The following is a 21,895-nucleotide window of genomic DNA, read 5'->3' on the forward strand; positions in this document are numbered from 1 at the left end:
TGATCGCATTTTATATTCGCCTTCAAACATGATATTTTATTATTGATTAATTTTCTTACAAAACATGATAAATATTCAGTTTCAATTTAATCACCATTGTTACAGAAACATCGATTATACAATTTTATACTGAAATTTAAATAATTTGATAAGTGTTATTTAAATTTTGTTTATTTACCCAAAGCTTTGCTATCTACGTATTCAAATAATAATGGTAATAATGAAATGATCTTCATTATTTTACGTAGGTTTGCTAAAACGATTGATACAGTTTATTGTTAAATTGAAACACACCGCGACTAATAAATAGGACAAGGACTACAATTTATTTCCCGTGATAAGGTAAAGTGTGAAGGTATTAATAAAACAAACAAACAATTTTTATTCTATATTTAGAAAAAGCACCGTCTGTAAAACATACAAAATTTCGATAAAAAATTTATTGGCATCGTTAGCGTATTATAAAATTGAAAAAATGATTGTATGATTATCATGTAATACGACAGTATAAAAATTTATTGTTCATTCATCGTAAGATAACAGAATATTGCTTTCAAAATAATTAGAAAAATCTTAGCATTAATACGCAGTTGAGCATTTAATATTAATCCTATAATTTTCGATCCGTTGACTATTTCTATATTATAAATAAGAAAAATATAAATTTGAAAAAAAATAATAATAATCCGATTCGAATAGTCTTGGTAACTACACTCCTAATTAATATCGATCGAGTCGGCGACAGACTCGTGAATCTCGGGTAAATATACTTAATGTTTATCAGTTACATAAAATACGGAGAACACAAGCACGAAGCGTTTACGAATGATAAATAACAGATTCTGGAGTGCAGAGTGTTCCCAACTTAAAGTAAAATCAGTACTCAATCTTAAAATTTAAACCATCTCGTTATAAATTAAATAAAAATGCTCATAAAATACACTTATCAGATATATATAGTTAAAAGTGACATAGAAAATTTGGTTCCTACGTTCTAAATTTTCCAGTTGTTTATACCCGATCCGGTCAAGACCGAAACGATCCGGATAAAACCGGAACGTTCCGGTGTCGTCGAGGTGTTACACGCGGGTTATGTCAGCTGGCCTTACAAAACTTATATCGAGTCTAAAATACGGCGATACTAGCGATATATAGTTGCGTTAAATATTGGCAGTTCAGGCCGTCTTCTCCTGCTCGATGATGTCCTTGGTGGGCAGGGGATTCTTCTCGCAGGTCTCCGTGTGCTTCAGCTTAGTAGGGTCGAAGTTCTCGATGCCGTTCAAGAACTTGTTCTTCTCCTTCTCGGCTTCAATGGCTGTTGAATTGTTTTTCATTTTAATAAAAAGTAAAGTAAAGTAACAGCCTGTAAATTTCCCACTGCTGAGATAAGGCCTCCTCTTCCATTAAGGAGAGAGATTGGAACATATTCCACCACGCTGTTCCAATGCGGGTTGGTGGAATGCACATGTGACAGAATTTCGATGAAATTAGACACATGCAGGTTTCCTCACGATGTTTTCCTTCACCGCCGAGCACGAGATGAATTATAAACACAATTAAGCACATATATATAGTGGTGCTTGCCTGGGTTTGAACCCGCAATCATCGGTTAAGATGCACGCGTTCTAACCACTGGGCCATCTCAGCTCTATTTTAATAACGTTTTACTACAATTACGAGGCCTTAATTTTTTTTAGTACCTCCTTATAAAGTTTTTCTAAGACTACCTGCTAATCTCTAATTTTTTATACAATGAAATGCATATCAAACTGTCTGAAACAAGTCTGCAATATTATTTGATAAAGACGATTACTTCAGAAGTAATATAATCGATTACAATAAAAATTTTTCAATATTCAGTTAGCTGTATATTCAATTAAATCCTGTAACGTGATATACACATACAACTAATAATTCATATAAAAAATATACAATAGAATTAATAACATATTTATATACATGCTAAGCAGAAAAAAAGCATAAAAAACCTTCAATAGGCGGCAATGGATTTTTCTCTTCCGTCGTTGTGTGTTTCATTTGTGTCTTGTCGAAGTGTTCCACTCCATCTAGGAGGTTCTGGTGGGCCTTCTCTGCTGCGACAACTATCAAGCAAATGCGTGCACGGCAACGTATAAAATAACAAGCATTCAATAATTACGTATTACAAGTAAATATCGAACATGCTCTTGAGGAAGTTCAAAATAATCGCATAACACGGAAAAGCGTGAATAAAATGCAAATATATTTAATAAAATAATAATAAAAGTTCGATATTATATCACGCCTATTAAAAATATATATTAAATGAAGCTCAAAACGCTTTTAAATAATATTATAACGTGCGTAGGCTTTAAGTGCATTAGGAATGAATCGGGTACCATCTTTATCAGGAAGCGGGTTCTTCTCTTGTGTTTCCGTATGCTTCAGCATGCTGGAATCGAACTTTTCAATACCGTCGAATAGGGACTTTTGAGTTTTTTCAGTTGCCACATCTGCGAACCATAGACAAATATATTTAATCGTCGTAATGGCTTTGAGCACATTTTGTTATGTTAGCTCCACACACGTGTAACAATACTGTAACGAAGTGGAAAACATGATTGGTTTTAAAATGGTGATGGAATACAGAAAAAATGAAATGAAATCCGAACGATATTTCATTTACAAAAACATGCTCGTTAAACAATTTTAGTAGAACAAATACAAATACAAAGCATTATTATTATAAAAACAAATCTTGTTAAATAGACTAGGCTCTTTGAACAGCGAAAGCTGTCGTATCGCCGTACTACACTTTTCCACCCAGTAAAGTACCTATAGCGTTGGGTAAGACTATTTTTTCAACGGTGTCCGTTTTCTTTAGAGAGGAAGTCTGAAATTGTTCTACGTCGTGGAGGAGGGCTGAGTGCAGCTTTTCTTTCGCAACGTCTGTCATAAAAATGCGTGTTTTTATCTCGATAATGTCATTGATGTTCCAGATAAGAATTCATCTGAATGAAGGAGCCAAGACGGCCCAGTTTAAAGCGTATATCTTAACCGATAATCGCGGGTTCAAACCTAGTCAAGCACCACTGAATATTCTGTAATCAAGTTTATTAATAATTGTAGAATAACATAGTCTTAAGTATAAATAATGCAAAATAATTACATTATTATCGCTTGCCTGTTGTCTTTGGAGCTGAAATATTCTTCAACGACTGTGGGATTTGCTAATTAATGAGAAAATACGGCTGCAATATTGCCATCGTAATACTTTTTTTTTATATATATTACTTTTATTTGTGCCAAGAGAGCACAGATTATTTCGCCAATGTCACGTGCGAATCGTAAGAATTTTACGATCATTAATTTTGATGGTATTATATTGTGTAAATACTTAAATAAATATACATTTTAAAAATATATGATTACATGAATATAATCTACAAACCTTCAGCTGATGGTAGCACGATTTTTTCATTAGTGTCAACATCCCGTAGACAGCTGGGGTTGAACGCTTCCAACTGGCTCTTGAGATCAGTGGCGACCTTGGGGAGGTCCTTGAGGGAGGGGGAATCACTGACGGAGCAGGCCATTGTTAAGAGATCTGGAACAAACAAAAAAAATAGTAAGTTGTTGCGTCTACTATTTTTTTTCTTATTGTGTTTACAACAACATAACAAATGAAGATTACCTTCATGTATTCTTCAAGTTTCAAGGTTAGACAAAAAAGTAGCCTTAGTCATTTCTTGGAGTACAAGTTTGCATCATAAACAATAAACATTGGACAACATCACATACATTACTCTGATCCCAATATAAGTAGCTAAAGCACTTGTTATGGAAAATCAAGCACTTGTGTTATGGAAAATCAGAAGTAACGACGGTACCACAAACACCCAGACCCAAGACAACATAGAAAACTAATGAAATTTCTATGTTGACTCGGCCGGGGATCTAACCCGGGACCTCAGAGTGGCATACCCATGAAAACCGGTGTACACATTACTCGACTACGGAGGTCGTCAAAATCATCAAATTCGGTTCAGCGGTTTGGTTGTGAAAGAGCGACAAACAGACAGATAGAGTTAATTCGACATTTATAATATTAATACAGATAAATAAGTATAAACGCATCAGTTTTTAGATAATACCAACATAGCGTCATTTACTACAAGCTTGTACGCAAAATAAATTGAGCACGTGAGCGTGTCATTTAGGCGTCCATAACTAATTTACAGAAATTGGTTTAGTCATCAAGTAACTTCCTAGTTAACTTAACGTTATCTATATCGAGCGTAATTAGCTTCGTAAACACATTAACAACCTAACAAAGGAACATTTATCTGTTTTCAAATGTGCCTAGCCCTTGTGCTTTCGATATTCCATTCCCGAAAGTACACTATCGATACATTCGTTTACCGCTGTTTTATGGTACCAATTATTAGGCTGTCTGGTACAATACCTTCTCTTTTTTTTTTTAAATGAAAAGAAAAACGAAATTAATCAAACTAATTACAGTGCTTAAGTTTAAACTTAATTAATACCAAATTAAATAATTCCTTTGTTATAATAGAACGTTATTGTTTAATATACTTAAGTAGATACTCATTAATTAAATGGACATATTTTTCCTTTGTACCAGTTTAACTGGCAATACCTGACTCATGCTACCTACGTAACAGTCTTTCCATACATACAAAAGCAAACGCATTACGTGACCTGTAAAAAAACAGCTTGATTGTTTATTTACCGGTTAGACACGTTTTTAACTCAGCCATATTCGAAAATCGATGATGTAAATAATTTTCGCTGATTTTATCGACTCAATAAATTATAGTTGAACGTTAATATTAATATAATGTGCACGGACGCACACGACTTTGAGCACGCACTTTACAATGTTTATAAAAAAAACCGTCATTTCCTTCCCTTAAACACCAGTAAGCTGACTCATAGCAAACTAGATTTTGCTGTAAGTTGAAAGTTTAAAAATGTCATAGATATTTATGACGCATAAATTGAAACGGCTTCGAAAATGTTATTACATTACTTGACGTATATTGTCATGAATATAATAATCACGTATTCATAATTACAAATAATAATTGAAGCAGTAAATCGATCTCTAAATACTTTTACTTTCAAAACTTTCATTCATAAATGAATATTTTTTTAAAAAACGTAGAAAACTCTTAACACTAATGGTCAATAAAAACGCTCGATCGAAGGCGTTGCCGCAAAAACACGATTTGAATACAAAATTCGTCGGCCATTGTTGTCGGCGACTCGATGTACATTGTATACTAAATACGAATGCATCCTGTTGAGAGGGAAACAGTCTTTTGTCCAGGGAGGATGTCGGAGAGGGTGGTTAAAATAATCGCCTATTCAACATTTCGTAGTCTAGGCGAAATGTGAAGCGATGTAAACGAGCATTCGAGAACATTCTGTTTTAATCAGACTCTTTTCATATCTACCCGCTAGTTTTGAAAAGAATACGGTTTCTGTAATATGTAAAAATTATTAAGCCAAATGACAAATCTTTGTTCGAATTTGACAAGAGTATAAAAACTTTTTGCTTTCTTTTTTAAATGCGACAGTACAGACGACGTTTTCTATGGCAATTTTTGGGTTCTATATTTTGTTCCAATAACTAAAATCCAGAAGAAAGAAAGAAATATAATAACGAGATTTTTTCTTTTAAAATAAGAACCTAAGATTTTATCACTTATTTATTTATTTCTAAATAGGTAGTTATTATTATGTTGAGACAGTACGGGGTTAACATGTACATATAAATAACAATCTCAAAATGTTAATTAAACATCGATGTTATTGCACTAAATGTGTCTTGTCTGACAGCGGCTGTCATCTGCTAATATATTACAAAGAGAAGCTGATATGGCTGTTTGACATTAAAATAACAAGATACGTAGAATGTAAAAAAAAAACATCTATTATCTGTAGCGCTACGGTTGATATAAAAGCAATACGTCAATTTTGTATTGTTGAAATTGTTTTTGACTTGAAAACTAACGTCGAAAAGTTTCAGTTCCAAATTCAAAATTTAATTTTTTTTTATTTATATATTGACATTTGTATTTAAAAAAAAACACTTATCATAATATATTTTATATAATACATGGCGCCGTAGCCCGTCCGTTGCCATCTCGTATGCGATAAGGCAAATCCAGCATAACAAGTTTTAGCTCGTTCCTTAAAGTTGTTGGTCATAACTTCCATAAGTGGTTGTATCGCTTTCTAGCTAATAATATCGGATAATTATATTTTTTCACCAATTTATCATATTCATTTTGAAACTTAATTTCATAGGTCGTAATAAGTAGATCTGATTACCAATAGATGGCGTTAATTTCTGAAACACGCTTGTAAGACTGAACAATTTATTATGACGCAATAAAAATAAAAAAAAAATACGAGAAATGAGAGAAGTGTGTCTTTTATTTATTGATATTGTCGCAAAAGACTCCATCTGCTTATCTGGCATGAGGAGACAGGATATGAAGACCCGAGCTTCCAACGCTGTTCAACTTCGTTTATTAATGACTAGCGGCCCGTCCCGGGTTTGCATGGGTGGACATTTTAAAAAAATATTTTTACCTTTTATTTATATATTATTTTTTGTTTTTTTTTTACCGACAATTTTAACAATTGTCGTTCTATTTCGACTTATTCACAAAACCTTAACAAATTTTGTACCTAAACCTTCCTTATCCCCTCTGTCTATTAGTGACAACCGCATGAAAATCCGTTCAGTAGTTTACGTGGTTATCGCGAACATACAGACAGACTGACGAAGCCGGAACTTTGTTTTATAACAAGTAGTGACAAACTTCTACTAACTATATACTACTACAAAATTTAAAATCAAGAATGTTAAAATGTAAACGCACTATTATTACGGAAGTATAAAAAAAATAAACGTCGTCGATAACGACACTGTAATTGTTAAACAACACAGTACAACTCATATGTCAATAAAAAATGCAGCATATAGTGCACGCAACACGCCAATTCGACTTTAATTATTTAATCGTACTTGACAAATTAACCATTTACGATTATTAGTCATAACGTGTCTTTTCTTTACAATGTCAAATCAATAAAAAAAGTGAAATCGTTAGGTATACAACCAAAGTAAATATTTTCATGTTTATTAAATATACTTGCTCAATGATATTCTAATAAACAGATATGTTATACCCATACTAAACAACAGAAAAAAGTGTGTCGCGCCGGGGACCGTTTATTTTACATTTCGTTACAAGTAAAAAGGATAGCTTGATAAAAACAATAAGTAAAAGGGATAACTAGATGTTTTAATTACGAAAAACGTATTACTACATAATTATGATGTACTATAATGTATTACTGGCATAATTATGATGAAAACGACTAAAGGCAAACGTCCCAATTAGGACGTTTTCTAGTCTTCACTTTTTATATATATAATGACATATCTGTTTACTAGAACATCTTTGTACTTGCTTCTTTTTCAGACACGTAGACAAAGTCACGGGTATGAGCTCGTTTAAAATTAAATGAATGTAAATTGCGTTATGATTAAGTATTCAAGAACAACTATATTGTTTCGCGGTCAGTAACTCTATCTCTAAGCGGTCAGGTATAGTTGCGGTCTGATAGACAGTGCAGATAAATTAATAATTAAGTTTGTGGGAATACACTTAAATTTTAAATCTAGCTGATGCAAGCTGCTTCGCTGTTTATATTTAATTATGTTTAAAATATTAGAACAATTTTAAGCCTTTATATTAACTTAATTAATGCATTATTTAAGATAACGTGTAAAAACAATATATGTTTTTGAAGAAAATATTAAATATGTACGTAACGTTAATAATAATATTATGCTTTAGATAAAGCACTGAAAGTAGCCGATTGAACAAAAAATGTTACATTTATGATACTCGATAATTAATGAGAAAAAAAATGGCAATCATTTAAAATGATTTGATCATAACTCCGCAGCTTTCGACATTTCTATAATCGCGGAAGATTTTTTTAGAAATCACTAGTTAAACATATTGATCAACTTATCAATGATACGGCAATTTTATGCTTTTTACGTATTTCTCTGTATGAAACATGTTGAATTATTAAAAAAAAACTTTTTAAAAACGCAGTCGAAGTCATAAAATGAAAGAGAATCATCATCGCATGCCGCTGTCTGTATTTGTATTCATTCAAATAAAAAAAAAAAACATCTAATATTATTGACATTTCAATTTATAGGGTAATCACATATATTAAATTAAACATTTTCATAGCGCAAGTTCAACTAGGTGTAAACAGTTACTTTATATATATTTTTAAACGAGAAAGAGGCAAGCGTAACGTTTCATTATGCCGTCTTCAAATTCCTCGCACAAAGGTCTTCATTATGTAGAACCGTTTTGCCAGTATTCAGTTTTCACTAAATAGGCCGAATAATAATTTTCTTTCTCAAAATGGGTGTTAAATATAAGTTTTGTAACTGTATAACATCGGCTTTAGTCTTTTTACTTTCTGGTAACACTTTTTTATCATTATGAATAAAAAAAGTTTCAAATAAAACGGTATCGTACTTTTTATGTACTTAGTAAAAAATAAACAATATCTCTGTATAAAATAAACCTAATAAGAACATAATATATACAAACTATGTATAAACTCTATTTTTCATTTTTAAACAGTACCATAAACAAAATTCCATTTCAAATACAAAAAAGGCATTCTAAGCAAAGGAACTAACAATACGTAATTAAAATCCATAGACAAATTCAAACACAATGGGGTGACCATATGTTGAATCCAAATAAAATCTCACATTGTGGATTACGATGTTAACGGTTCTGTCATGTCATGGCTTCTTTCTACATCCTTATATGGTAACAGTACGAGGAGGACAGGCGAACCGGCTTAAATATTGCGATAAAAAATATCACAACACGCAGGCCATATGGTTGCTTGTAATGTTAAGTTCTTTAATACGAAACAAAGGGGACTTGTTCTACTCACTTGTATAATGCGTTATTACATTACGCTTTTAAAGATATCTTTGTTTCCTAATGCTTCCATAATTACACACATCCTGATTAAAATATGGAATGTGGAAGCAGTTCTTCGCTCTATCTTGTTTTGTTTAGATTGTTAATATTGGTATACTTGGAAGCTAAATTGATATAAAAAAAACATTGTACCAATGTATTATTAAGTAGGTATGCAAGAACCTAATATGAATGCAAAAATAAGTCCTAATATATGTAGGGTTCGATAAAGATATTTCATTTTGAAGATAAGACCTTAGACTACATAATGTAAACGACTATAAATTCCAAGGGCAAAAAATTGGGATCGATAGTAAGCGACATTAGGCGCGTCTGAGAGGGGAAGCGATCACTGAACCGCGGGCCGTGACTCACGCAGCCAAATGGCGGGGTTGCCATTTTTGTAATAATATTATTATAAATGGTATTTCTTCTTTATCCAAAAAAGAAAAAAAATGAACAGAAATTTAATAAAATACATCAACAAATCAAATATATATCATATAATCAAAACTGTCTTAAATTATCAAATATCTATTACAATGTTGATACCTACCAAAATTTTTTTTTTTTAAATTTTAAACGTTTAACTGCAAAAGCCTCACAATAATATAATAATATATAATCTAAGCATATCTTACATGTCCTTAATAAGCTGTAGAAAGTTTTAAGTTATTTAAATTTCACCGTAACAAATCACGGCTTACCGTTTCTTGTAGTTTCAAACACCTATTCATTACTTTTAATGACTACGTTAAAGATTTTCTAAGAAAAAATACATCATGAATTTAAATAAAACCTACAACAAATATGTTAGTAATGACTAAAAATTTCATTGGTGACGAATATTAAAACACAAATATGGTGCAACACTATTTTTATATAAATAATTTATGGAGATCGTAAAATCAAATCAGCTGCATTCTGGCGCGCGAACAAGTAGGTAAATAAGAGAAGTAATAAATTATATTGTACTGTTATTTCTAGAACGGTAACTATTTTCAGCGTTCCAAATTTATAATGCTTTTGACAGTTATATATTTAACATTTTAATTATATGGCGCTGAATCGTATGTAACTGAAACGAATTAAAAATTACATTTTAATTTCAATTATTTTATAAACTTGTTATAGCTAGCTGGCTGGATGGCTGAACAAATATTTAAATAAGCGAAATATTGTCTCGGATTAAAAAAAAACAACGCTCTATTACGATTTACAGAAACAGATTAAACAGCCAATGACGCAATAACGCAAACAAAAATATTCGATAAATTTTCGACGTATGTTTTTTTCTAAATTTAAATTTTTACTTCCATGTAAATTTACAAAAAATATTGTCTACGATTTATTGATTTTTAACATTGTCTATGTATCGTTAAAATAATAATGCGACTATAACAATCGTCGGTTACTCTATTTACAGATCTAAATCCATCTAAGCAGCAATTTCTTAAAGACATCATCTACGCTGTTGAAACGACCTTGCGTCTATAAATAAGACGCATTCCGGATGATCGTGATTCGTGACATACGCCTGGAGAATAAGACTATAGCCACAGTCGAATGGAGTGAGCATTTTCACCATTTATGGCGCGAAGCAATGTGAGAAGTAGGTCGCTTTGTATGCTATCTGTGCGCGACCTTCGATTCGATGCACATGACTATATGCGTATTGAGATGCTGAGCTGCTTGTGATATATTCTCATCTTGATTACATTTCGAAATATTCTCATATTATTATCAAGAGATTAATGTCAGATGAATTCATTTTGGATACCTAGATTCGATTTGAATTTAGCATTATGCTATTTCAAAAATTTAGTAAATGTTGATTATTTATCTTTAGCTGAGATTGTAGGGTTCGATCTGGATTTGTAATAGCTACGTTATTTTTTTACGAAATCGGTAAGGACAAAATTATACTAATGTTTGTGATTTATAAAGCGAAGTAATGATCAAAAATCAATTAGTCCATAATTCCAAAAGAAAATAGTACACTTCCCTATCGCCCATAGCTGGATAACTTTCATTTTTACTCGAAAGAATAGCCCTTATATCACCATGCTGCTATAGTGCAGGATAGCGGACACATATGTAGCAGTTTCATTTGAAAAGATTTGCATATTCTTCATCAAATTTTAATTAATAAGTTGAGATTCATCAAGTGATCCATCTCATCTTCGAGTATTCGTTTTAATTTATCGATTGTTTTTTTTTTATATAAGTTATATTTAGATATGATATCAATTATAAACAAAGCAAAAGATAGCACGTGTCGAAAATATTTAAAATGAGCGATTGTAATGCAGGATTAAGATGATACAATAGAATTTAAGCCGGGATTACGACTTTCTGGAAAATTTAGAGCAAGCTAGCAAACGATTTTATCTTGTGAGAATTTTGGCTAATCTCTGAGATTCCATTTTTTTTCTTTAAAATCAAATAAGCACAATGAAATTGTAAACTTAAAAAGTGGTAGATTTTATGTTTTTTTTTAGTATGATAAGAATAGACGCGATCATTGGTCATTACAATTATGGATCAAATAAAAAAAAATCAATTTAGTATCATAACATTATTTCTATGTATCCTCCACATATATGCATGTACATTAGTCCAATAGATTCCATGACGAGAGATCTATTTTTCGCCTAGCACTGCGCCATTTGGACTATAAATACAAACACCAGAATGCTACTTTTGACATTTGTACGATATCTTTGGAAATGTTATTTTAAAACATATTTTATAAACGATCTTCATACGCATGCGTTAGTTTTATATGTCGTTAAAAATTTTATCTGTGCACTAATCGATCGACTTGTCAAATTCATCGTTATTTTTTTTATAGATTAAATAAACTAGTGTTCTACGTGTTCTCCTTTATAGATACGTGAGATCGGTTAAATAATCTGTGGCCGTTAGCAAAGAATTGGAAAAACGTGTGCATCGAACGCCATCAAGGCTAATGAACAACTGATCGTATTGTCGCTGATCTAGATTATACAAATATGAAATTTAAATATAGAATAAAATGTAATATAGACATTTTAACGGAAGCGTTCAAATTAATTTTTATTCTTTATTTAAAATGTAAATCTGTGTGTATAATATGACTTAATTAAAACTTAATTGTATGATATCGTGGGTTCAAACCCGGCAAGACCACTGAACTGAAGATTGAATCACTGAATTTCCGTGCTTAATTTGTATTTATAAAGCATCTCGTTCATCGACATCTAACACTCATATTCTATGTATAACCTTTTCAAAAAAGAAAGGCAGCCTTCACCCAACAGCGGAGTATGCAGACTTTTAGTTACGTGCATTAGGAATAGGTTTCTGTGTGAAATCTGCAACTTGCAGCGAGATTTGAAGCTAGGTGCACATCGCACTGGAGCTAGACAATCCGCTTGCAATCTATAACGTTAGTGCTATTGTCCGATTATATAGATAAACGATTCAAGCGGCTTCCGCACGACAACTAACTGGCATTTATAATCGTAAATAGTGTTTAATATTCAATTAAAGTAATCCTCTAATTTTCTCTCAAATTATCTAGAAAATATATTATATTTAATCGCTCACTGCTAATCTAACGATCAATTGGCTCTGGGATTTGCCTTCCAGACATGAGTTGATGAGGAAGCTTACATAAATTGTAATCATTTCAACTTTAGTTATTTCAAGCTTTCCTAGAAATTCTAGACTGTAAAACTTTCTTTGATACGAGTTTTATTAAGAAAATATTAAATGAATCAGAAAGCAGTGTTACTATTTAAAGTGATAAAATCTTTATTAATTTATATTAATAGCAATTGTATATTAATAAATATATCGTTAGAATCGATGAATACTTTGGATACACAAGTGTCATTGAACTTTTCTAGAATGTAACATCAAAAATTACGTCTCAAATTTTATGGAGCGTCAAGACATGGCAATTAAACACGCATAAGCATCACGGACTGGTGCTGATGCGCTTCTCACATTTTTTTTCGTCTAAGCCAAATCTAGTCTGATAATTAAATTTTACAGTTTTATTATTTTATAAATGCTCTCATAGTTAACCTCTTTCGTAATTAAGATTTGCTTTTTTTTTTTAATTTGTTAAATTTACTGGCCGGTATGTTACTTGACAATGACAAATGGATTTATTGAATGAAATTGGCGAATCAATTGCTATACTTATTCGATATTCAAATCTATAAAAACGAAAAAGAACTTCATTATTAAAAAAGTTAGTAATGTGATCAGGAGGGAATCTACATAGGTATTATATCAGCTCCCGAACATGGCGGTCCGGTCCCCTCGTTTATTGATCCGCAGAACAGACGTAGGGTACCTAGGACGGCTCGACAGACTGAATTTATTGTATCTATACATTACGTTATCTATTTTATTGCCACGAAACTACCCTTTTTCTTTATAGGGCAGCAAAATCTAATATTATAAATGTAAAAGTAACTGGCTTTCTGTGTGTCGCTCTTTCACGACCAAACCGCTGAACCGAATTTGATGAAATTTGGTATTAAGCAACCTGGAACTCCGAGAAAGGACATACGCTACTGTGTTTGCCTAACACATGACAAACGACACTCATTAGAGTATATTAACGCGAGCGAAGCCGCTGGCGATAAGTAATATACATATATGTAAAGAGATTATAATCAAATGAGACCAAGTCAGTATTACCAGATTAAGTAACCTTCCACGACCCATACTGAGTCACAGCCTTCTCTCAGTAGGTTGCTTTAGGTTTATTTTTAATACATCGCATACTTTTCGTTTTGTAAAGAAATGTATTACAAATACTCTTTGTGATTGCACATGGTACTACATACAGATCTTGAAATTGATAATTTAAAAATAACAATTTATTTTAATATAAAAGCAATTTTTCTTAAATATATAAGCTTAGTAAAGATTTCGTTTTGGTGTTTCATAAGAATTCGAGTCAAAAAGTATTACTTAAGTTTTTAATTACAAATTGTTTGTCAAAGTTATCGGAAACGTATTTCCTTCCCCAAACATAAAACACGTTACTCAAATATTAAAGTTAAAAAGGGTTAGTAATGACTGTTTTCACTTTCCTTATACAGTCACGTGTTCATTCAAACCGCCCGAAGACAACCCTAGCCCTCGTTAGGTATTAGGGGTTGTTTGGTCTCGCGCAATCGATTCGTATTCGGGGAGGTCTCCCTCCCACTCGCGATATACGCAATTCGCCCTCTCTCTCACACATGCGCTAGTCCGTCTGGACAAATTTCATTACCATCGAAGTATATAACAGACTATTTACCAACACGAGAAGTATGTATTCGTGAGTCGAGACGAAATTTAACGGAGCGATTACTGCCGTGAATCATTTTCCGAGTACGTTATCGAAGCTATTGTACATAAACAGGAAAATCGTCCATTCATTATTATTATATCGGATTATATGTTAAGTACATAAAGACAATTGGACACATTTACAATGGACAATATTTATCTTTTATAATTATATTTGAATACGAATGAATATCATCATTACTAAAAGAAAGTCAATGTAAGTACCGTACGAATGTAATATTGTTTTTCTAATACGATTTATACAAAGCAAATCATCCAATGATCAAGGTTACTCGCGTACAAAATGTCTTGTAACCTTAAGTTTAATGCTCAATGCAGTCGACGATAATAATTGAAGCAATTACAGATTATAAGATTTCTGAACGATTGGCGTTTAAGACGCTTTGGCGCGTGAAAGCGGGGAAAGTCGACATGACATCCAAACCGGTTTAAATCTTTTGTAATTGTTCCTTCTTTGTATGTAATTTATGTCAAGTATAACGCCGCTTAAACTATTGTTAAAACAAAATAAACGTATGTGTTTATCTGTACGGTTTAAGTGTAGGTTTCATCTTTGAATTTAATACGTGAATCAATTATACAAAAATGTTAAACGGCTGTATGTGTCAACCATGTGCTCGAATCACGGTGTTAGTCAGATATCTATTTATAGTAACCCAACTGATTCGGGTTCGTTAACACTACACATGTCCTTTTTCAAGGACTCCGTTTAAAATTGTGCATTTGTTGTTATTTTAAGATTGAAATGTAAGAGATTCAACTGACATGTTCTAAAAATTTTCTTCTCAGACCCGGTTAGTTATTTGAAGCGTTTTTAAGTTGAACGACACCGTTATTTGAAGTAATTGTATTTTATTAACATAAATTTGCTAGATGGGTAACGAACCATAGATATTATTTTTTTTTTATTTGTTCTCAAAAGTGATGTATGCAAAGATGACTCATTATTCCGCAATTTATTTTTTTCTAATTTTGTTTTGGCCTGAAGACATATGTCTAATTATTATTTGATAAATATTGAAATACAAGAAGTATATGAAAAATATTTCTCAAATCACAGCAGGTTCGAAGTATAAGTTAAAATTGTAGGTAGTAAAAAATATCGATGCGTTGAATCAAGTTCGCCTTCGGTTATTGGGAACGGCCATATCTTACTCACGATGTAAAGAATGTATTGATACCATTATCGATACGTACGCTAAGTGCATACGAACATACGAAACGACGAACAAAAAGAATTCGCGTACATAATGCGGCAGATGGTATAAAATCGTATACGTAGGTGAAGTCATGCAACCGCTCCCACCCGGCGAATACCGTTATGACGGAAAACAATCGATACAAAAAGATTTAAAGAAAAACTTTCATATATATAAACTATTACAAGTACGTTTTAAGAATAATTAATCCGTAATACTTTCTATGGCTGTACTATTAAAAAAAAAATTAATCCGTTCGATTTTTAAAATCTGTTAGCGAACGGATATTTTAATTTTTTTTTTTTTTTTTTGAAAAAAACGAAACAAAATAAAATATACAGTCTAGTACATACCTAGATTATTTGGTGTAGAGTAGACTTAACACGTTCACTGTGCTCGACCGGCAAAATGCGACTGGGTGGGTGCGCTGATGCCGTCAGTGGACAGAGAGGCTCAACAGACAGAAGTTGTATGCGGGCGATAGATCGGGGGTGGCGGCGCGCGGTAACTTACAGGCCGCCACGCAAACTACACGTAGCTCTTATCACTAACTATCTAAGGCCTATAATTCCATGACACGGTACCGCGTTGACAGCTGTACACATACCTACCAATCTTTGTGTCGTATCGTGCGTCCTCGATGATTCATTCATAATCCATACGAATTGTATTGAAAACAAAACGCTATGGAATTATTCGTTATGAAAATATCTAAGATAATGCTAGTATTGTCGGCTCGGTATGCGCTGTGAGGTAATGTATGAATATTTTCTCTTGGCAAGTACTTTCCTACATTCATACGCCGGTACTGTCCATAGCTTTCAAATGAATCCTAAGTTATGTAGACTGATTTGTAATCATTCTTGTTAAACTTATTAAATAGATACTCGAATCCAGATTCAATTTATTTATTAGAACTTCAATTATTTTAATTAACGTGGAACTAAAATGTATCCACCAAAACTGTCCACTAGGGATGGGACATAGGTGATTGTGGTACGATTTATGTAAAACACAGGCAGGTTTCCTCACAAAATTTCCTTCTACCACAAAGCACGATATGAATTATAAGCATGAGCTTGATTAGAACTCGATATATTCGATTAAGTTACACGCGATGATTCACTACACACGGTGACCAATTCGGCTCCTAACTTACATTTATTACTTTATACAAAGCGGATTTTTTGCGATGACTGCACAAAATAATTAAACTTCCACGATATAACTCGAAGCAATTAGCTTCGTTAATTACCACATACTGAGAAGTTCAATGACACGCGCTGTCAATAATGTAAACAGATTGGAAGATTAGAGTATCCGAAAACGATTACATGTGGTTTCTTTGAGTGCTACCTAAGCTGTGTTGGTAACAATAGGTGCTATTGACATTCATAATGGTAAATAAGCTAGTGTTAATATGACAACAAAGGAAATAAACACTTACTCCTAAATATAACGATCGAATGCGTTTTGACAATCCTCAACATATTTTTTTATTATATGAATGGGCAAATGTTTCACCTGGTGGTAAGTTGTTACCGCTGTTTGCAAAGCGCTGTAAAGAATTACCCATTCAATCAAATCAAATTAAATCCATTTTATTCAAGTAAACTTCAAAAACGCTTTTTTGAATCGTTAACAATTAAATACTACCACCGTTTCGGAAAGCAGCTTCTAGCGAGAAGAAACGGCAAGAAATTCGCATAGTTGCTCTTTTTAAATAAACATTTACAATGCTCTTGTAAATGTGCAATTTACAGTAATTAGTATCCTATGATGGAACCCGAGCCTAACTCCAGGCGTTTCTTTCTAAAAAGTACTCTGTTAATGAACAATATGATTTATTTGTTAATTTAGTCTTATCTACGGTTATCTACATTCCTTATCTACAGCGCCAATGCACAAACGATCGTTGGAACTAAAATCGTATGGCTCTTGTGTAGTTACATTGGCTACCTTACGTCAATACTAAGCACTACTGCTTGGTGCTAAATATGAACAGTTAGTGGTACCAAGGGGGCTTGTACAAAGCCCTACCACCAAGTAAATAATTAGATCGATCATGTTAGTTGAAAGACTTTATTTTTGAATATTGTTATGTTTGGTAAAGGTTACTAGAAGTATAACCTGTTTATCCATTACCAAATAATAATTTTATTCATCATTAAATTATGACAAAATTGAGCGAAAACGTATTTGTCTTTGTCTTGTATAGCTTTCTTATATATTAATAGTTATGTATAGAGTGGAACGACGACAAATTGCACGTTAGTACATTAATTTATGTTATCACATAGTGATTATTTGTCTTTGTTAATAAAAAGGTCCTTAAACCATAAACGATTACAAAAGAGTCTTATGAATCTTGCCGGCGTTTCCCTGATAATACTAATTTTCAATTCACAATAAAACAATAAAGATTTCATAATGAGATATCGATATTTCCGTATTTATCTTTCGTTAATACAGTCGACAACGTGTAATGCGTCACGATAATAAGTAAATAAAAACAACTTTATGAGTCAGTTCTGAAACTGACAAACTGGGTCGTTACTCGTTAGTGTATTTTATTTCTCTTTTGTTGTGTCGATGACGTTTCGTTTTTCCAGTTAGCCTTACGGGACAAGAACACGTAAATAAATATCATCATCCTACCTTATCCCAATTAACTTGGGATTAGCGCAGCATGACTTTTTCCCTACCTCTCTATCTGACGTCATCTCACAAGCAACATTCTTTCCAGCCCTGTCATCTTTAACACATTCCATCCATCGTTTTGTTGGTCGTTTCTACCTCTATATCTAATAAATAAATAAACACGTAAATAAATTATTTAACATTAATAAATACAAGCAATATCCTATCCCATGGCACGACAAATTTTCCATATATACATTTCAGGAGAATAATTCCAAACTTATAAGACCACGTGCTATTCCTCTGTTGAGTACGTGTCAAAATTTCATCTCAAATATATTTCCGACACGTGTAGACCTCATGAAATATACGTGAGTTAGAAATATTAAACTATAAATACAATAGTTTTCGCGCACGGCTTCCCGTATAATTGTTGATCGTCGATGTATAAATAATTTATAAAAAACTAAACCTACTTCAAAATTAGAAACAGCCAGTATAAAAGCTGTAAAACTACTTGACCGATTTTAATAAAACTTACACTGTTCCCTAAGTTGAAGTGTAGACCTATGTTCGATTAAAAATATTCATCTCAATACGTCTTTTAGCTTTCGGGGTATTCGTGGACAAACATACAAACATACATATACCTAAACGTACAATTACAAAATTAAGAACAAGAACTTGGTAGCTCAAATGTATCTTAATTGTAATTAAATTCTGACAATGTTACACATATAAAAGTCGAACCGATAAACTCCTTTTTTAGAACTTGGTTAAAAAGCTCTTCCTTCCATTCCTTGGCCATTAAACCTACTAGATGAAATATTTCAACAAATTCGGTTGATAGGTTTCGCCATAAAACCAGAGCCAAAGACAAACAGAATTACTTTATAATATACATATACCTTTTTAATATCAGTATAAATTAAAAGTTCAAACTAAAATAATTTCCCGTGTTATAACTATATAGACTATGCTGAAGGTTTAATTAATTTTATTAATACATTTAAATACGTTTCCGTATAGTTTATTCCTAATTTATAAGGATTTTGAATCTATATATCCTAAAATGTCATAAATTAAAGATTCAGTATATTTAGAACCGAATTATTTATGCCAATTTCGCCAAACGTACGTAAATGTAGCGATGAATTACGTCTCGTATGCATAAATAACTTTAATTGGCTCACGTAGGTATATAAAACATATTCTAAGCTGTGCTTCTTAAGTCGGATTTAATATATATAGGAAATTTCTTACTCGTAATTTTTTCCGATTATAAATTACTTTTTTAAACGAGTATTTTAAACAAACAGTTTGAGCGTAAAACTATTTAAGTCCTAAATAAAATAAACCAAATACATAGGGTAAAAATAAATGCATTACAAAATAGATTGTCATATTTTAAGACGAAGAAAAATACTCCCAAATTTAATTTAAATATTGAAACACTTATTGATCAAATTCTCTCAAGAGCCAAAAAACAATGGCAAAACAAATCGGTTGGACCCACCCATATGATCATTTAAGGAGCATGTCAGTTACACCGTCTTATACCATGAAAGTGCCATGAACGCACCCAATACGGAAACAAACATACGGTCTATTTGGTACAAATCAGCGTATCACACCCATACTTAAACCATTATGGTTTAAGTATCCACGTGTTATATTGGCTTTTCCCGTTCTCTGTTACGAATAAACATTCTTTGGGTTGAGAAGTATGACCTTTCTAACTTTCAGACTTATGAATTCGTTTAATGACTTGTCATCTAACGGCGATATTGACATCTTTCACAATAATAAATTATTTTGTTAAACATTCCAACGATCTCATAGTTCGATCTCAAACCCTATAAGTAATATGTTTAAGTTTTGTTCTTTTTTAAAATTTATAATTAGCTTTTATGATTTGTTTTAGTTATTTTTAATTCTTAAATTTATTATATAATTTAGTTTAAAATAAGATTTTATATTTTACATAGGTTAGTTTGGTTTCTAATTTTGAACGTCAATGTTGTTTACACCTATATAGATGTATCACCTCGAATGTTACCCATATTAAATATATTTTTTTTTAAGTGTTTAGTGATAAGTCGATGGTGTAACTTTTTACAATAAATAAAAAAAAAAAAATAATGAACGCCGTTCTGACATCAAGCATTACCTAAAGCTAAGCAGTCAGAAGAGCAATTATTCTTCTCAATAACAAAACTTTATTTTTGTTCGACACATTCCTAGCTCGGTCAAAGTGTGAGACTCAAGCAGGGCCGCCGTAAGCGGGTGTGCAACGCGTGCACCGCACGCGGGCGGCACGGCCAGGGGGCGTCAAATTGAGCGATACGTCAATCACGTACCTAATTCAAGTCATTGTTATAGTACCCATCAATCCTTAAGTATAATAAATTATTCAAAACATAGAAAAATATTGTACTGAATGAAGTTAAAAGTCCGTCGTCGTCTGTTGTCCTGTGAAAAAAAGTACCCACGAAGTTAAGAGAATCCCCTTCAAGCTTCCTTATCAATTGGTAGGTTATTTGAAGAGGGCGTTGTCGTAGGACGGCTTGAAAGGTCTATTGGTCGCCGTCAGGTATATTGGTGGCCGATCAAAATACTAGAGCTATGGGCGTCGTCAAACAGGGTGCAGAAGGCATACGTTCGCTGTCGCAGGCGCAACCGTGTCAACGCAAACTAAGAGGGATAGCTGCCACAAATCGCCATTTTAAAAGAAAAGGAGTTACAAAAGGTGATAAGTTGGGCCAAACAGAGAGCATGAGAGGAGCTTTTAATGGGCCAGAACAGGGAGCCGAGGGGGCGCCCTTATCGTGGTTTGCGGGGGTAGCTCTAGACACACGGCGCTCCTGTTACGGAATCGCTACCTCCAGGTTTTCTCCTACGACTGGTCGGGGAGCTATTTCCGGGAAACAGGGCGGGTCGGTTAGCCATCGATGCCCCCAAACACCCTGAAGACTCGGACGTCAGAGGTGGTGGCCCAAGGGAACGTAGTCCTAGCGGTATCACCGGACGTGGCGAACGCCTACAATAGTTTTCCTTTTTTTTAATTCAATTTACAACGTCCACGGGCTCACAGTTGCCCGTGCTTTTTATATTTTACATTTAAACATTTTGGGGTTTAATTTTTTTAATTCACAATAGCAGATCTTAGCTGGACTTCAAGCTCGTCGTCTTCCTTTCGAGACAATATGGTGCAAGCGACAGGGGATGCACTTCGATGTCATGAGCTGCCATCCTATCTCAAAAGGCCGTTGGGGGCCTACGTCTAGGACCGGGTGATCTTTTGAGAGGGGACAATGGATGACTTGTATGGCGACGAGGAGGCTGCAGCGTTCTGCAGGGTATCGGCTCTCAGTCCCATACTAGTAGATTTTGACTGGATCCTGCGGCACCGACCTTACCCGGGATGGGATTATTGTGCTACGCAGATGACACCCTCGTCAGAGTAGCTGAGGTCAGAGTGTTACTCGTGGGTCGAGTCGAGGTGCTGTGCTTGATGGTCTGTAACTAAAATGGAGGCCCTCCACGGTCCACGCGGAGGTCTTTCTCGAGGAGCGTCTATCGCCCTCCAGGGGACGGTAATTAAGGCACAGTCTCATATGAGGGATCTGGGCTTCATCCTGGATGGAA

The 21,895-nt window shown here is 33.2% G+C and overlaps 1 protein-coding gene across 4 annotated transcripts; it reads right to left on the bottom strand.

Moving 5' to 3' along the window:
* Positions 1-375: 375 nt before the first annotated feature.
* Positions 376-16,117, bottom strand: LOC124543563 (thymosin beta). 4 transcript variants are annotated; one of them, XM_047121796.1, is made up of 6 exons: positions 15,961-16,117; positions 3,431-3,586; positions 2,815-2,928; positions 2,379-2,492; positions 1,989-2,102; positions 376-1,315 (listed from the first exon to the last, which is right to left on the bottom strand). In XM_047121796.1, exons 2-6 carry the CDS (start codon positions 3,573-3,575, stop codon positions 1,176-1,178), a joined length of 627 nt encoding a protein of 208 aa, XP_046977752.1. In that variant the 5' UTR covers positions 3,576-3,586; positions 15,961-16,117; the 3' UTR covers positions 376-1,175. The 4 variants fall into 4 exon arrangements, with proteins under 4 accessions (XP_046977752.1, XP_046977753.1, XP_046977754.1 ...); XM_047121797.1 differs by lacking the exon at positions 2,815-2,928; XM_047121798.1 differs by lacking the exon at positions 1,989-2,102.
* Between the last annotated feature and the right edge of the window lie 5,778 nt (positions 16,118-21,895).

Source organism: Vanessa cardui, chromosome 3, assembly GCF_905220365.1.
Source record: "Vanessa cardui chromosome 3, ilVanCard2.1, whole genome shotgun sequence".
Lineage (NCBI taxonomy): Eukaryota > Metazoa > Arthropoda > Insecta > Lepidoptera > Nymphalidae > Vanessa > Vanessa cardui.

Coding starts and splice junctions, on each gene's coding strand:
- LOC124543563 (XM_047121796.1), bottom strand. CDS start 3,575: ATGGCCTGCTCCGTCAGTGATTCCCCCTCCCTCAAGGACCTCCCCAAG. Junction 2,493..2,814: donor AGTCTTACCCAACGCTATAG/GTACTTTACTGG, acceptor TATGGTTCGCAG/ATGTGGCAACTGAAAAAACT. Junction 2,103..2,378: donor CCCGCTTCCTGATAAAGATG/GTACCCGATTCA, acceptor TTTGCTTGATAG/TTGTCGCAGCAGAGAAGGCC.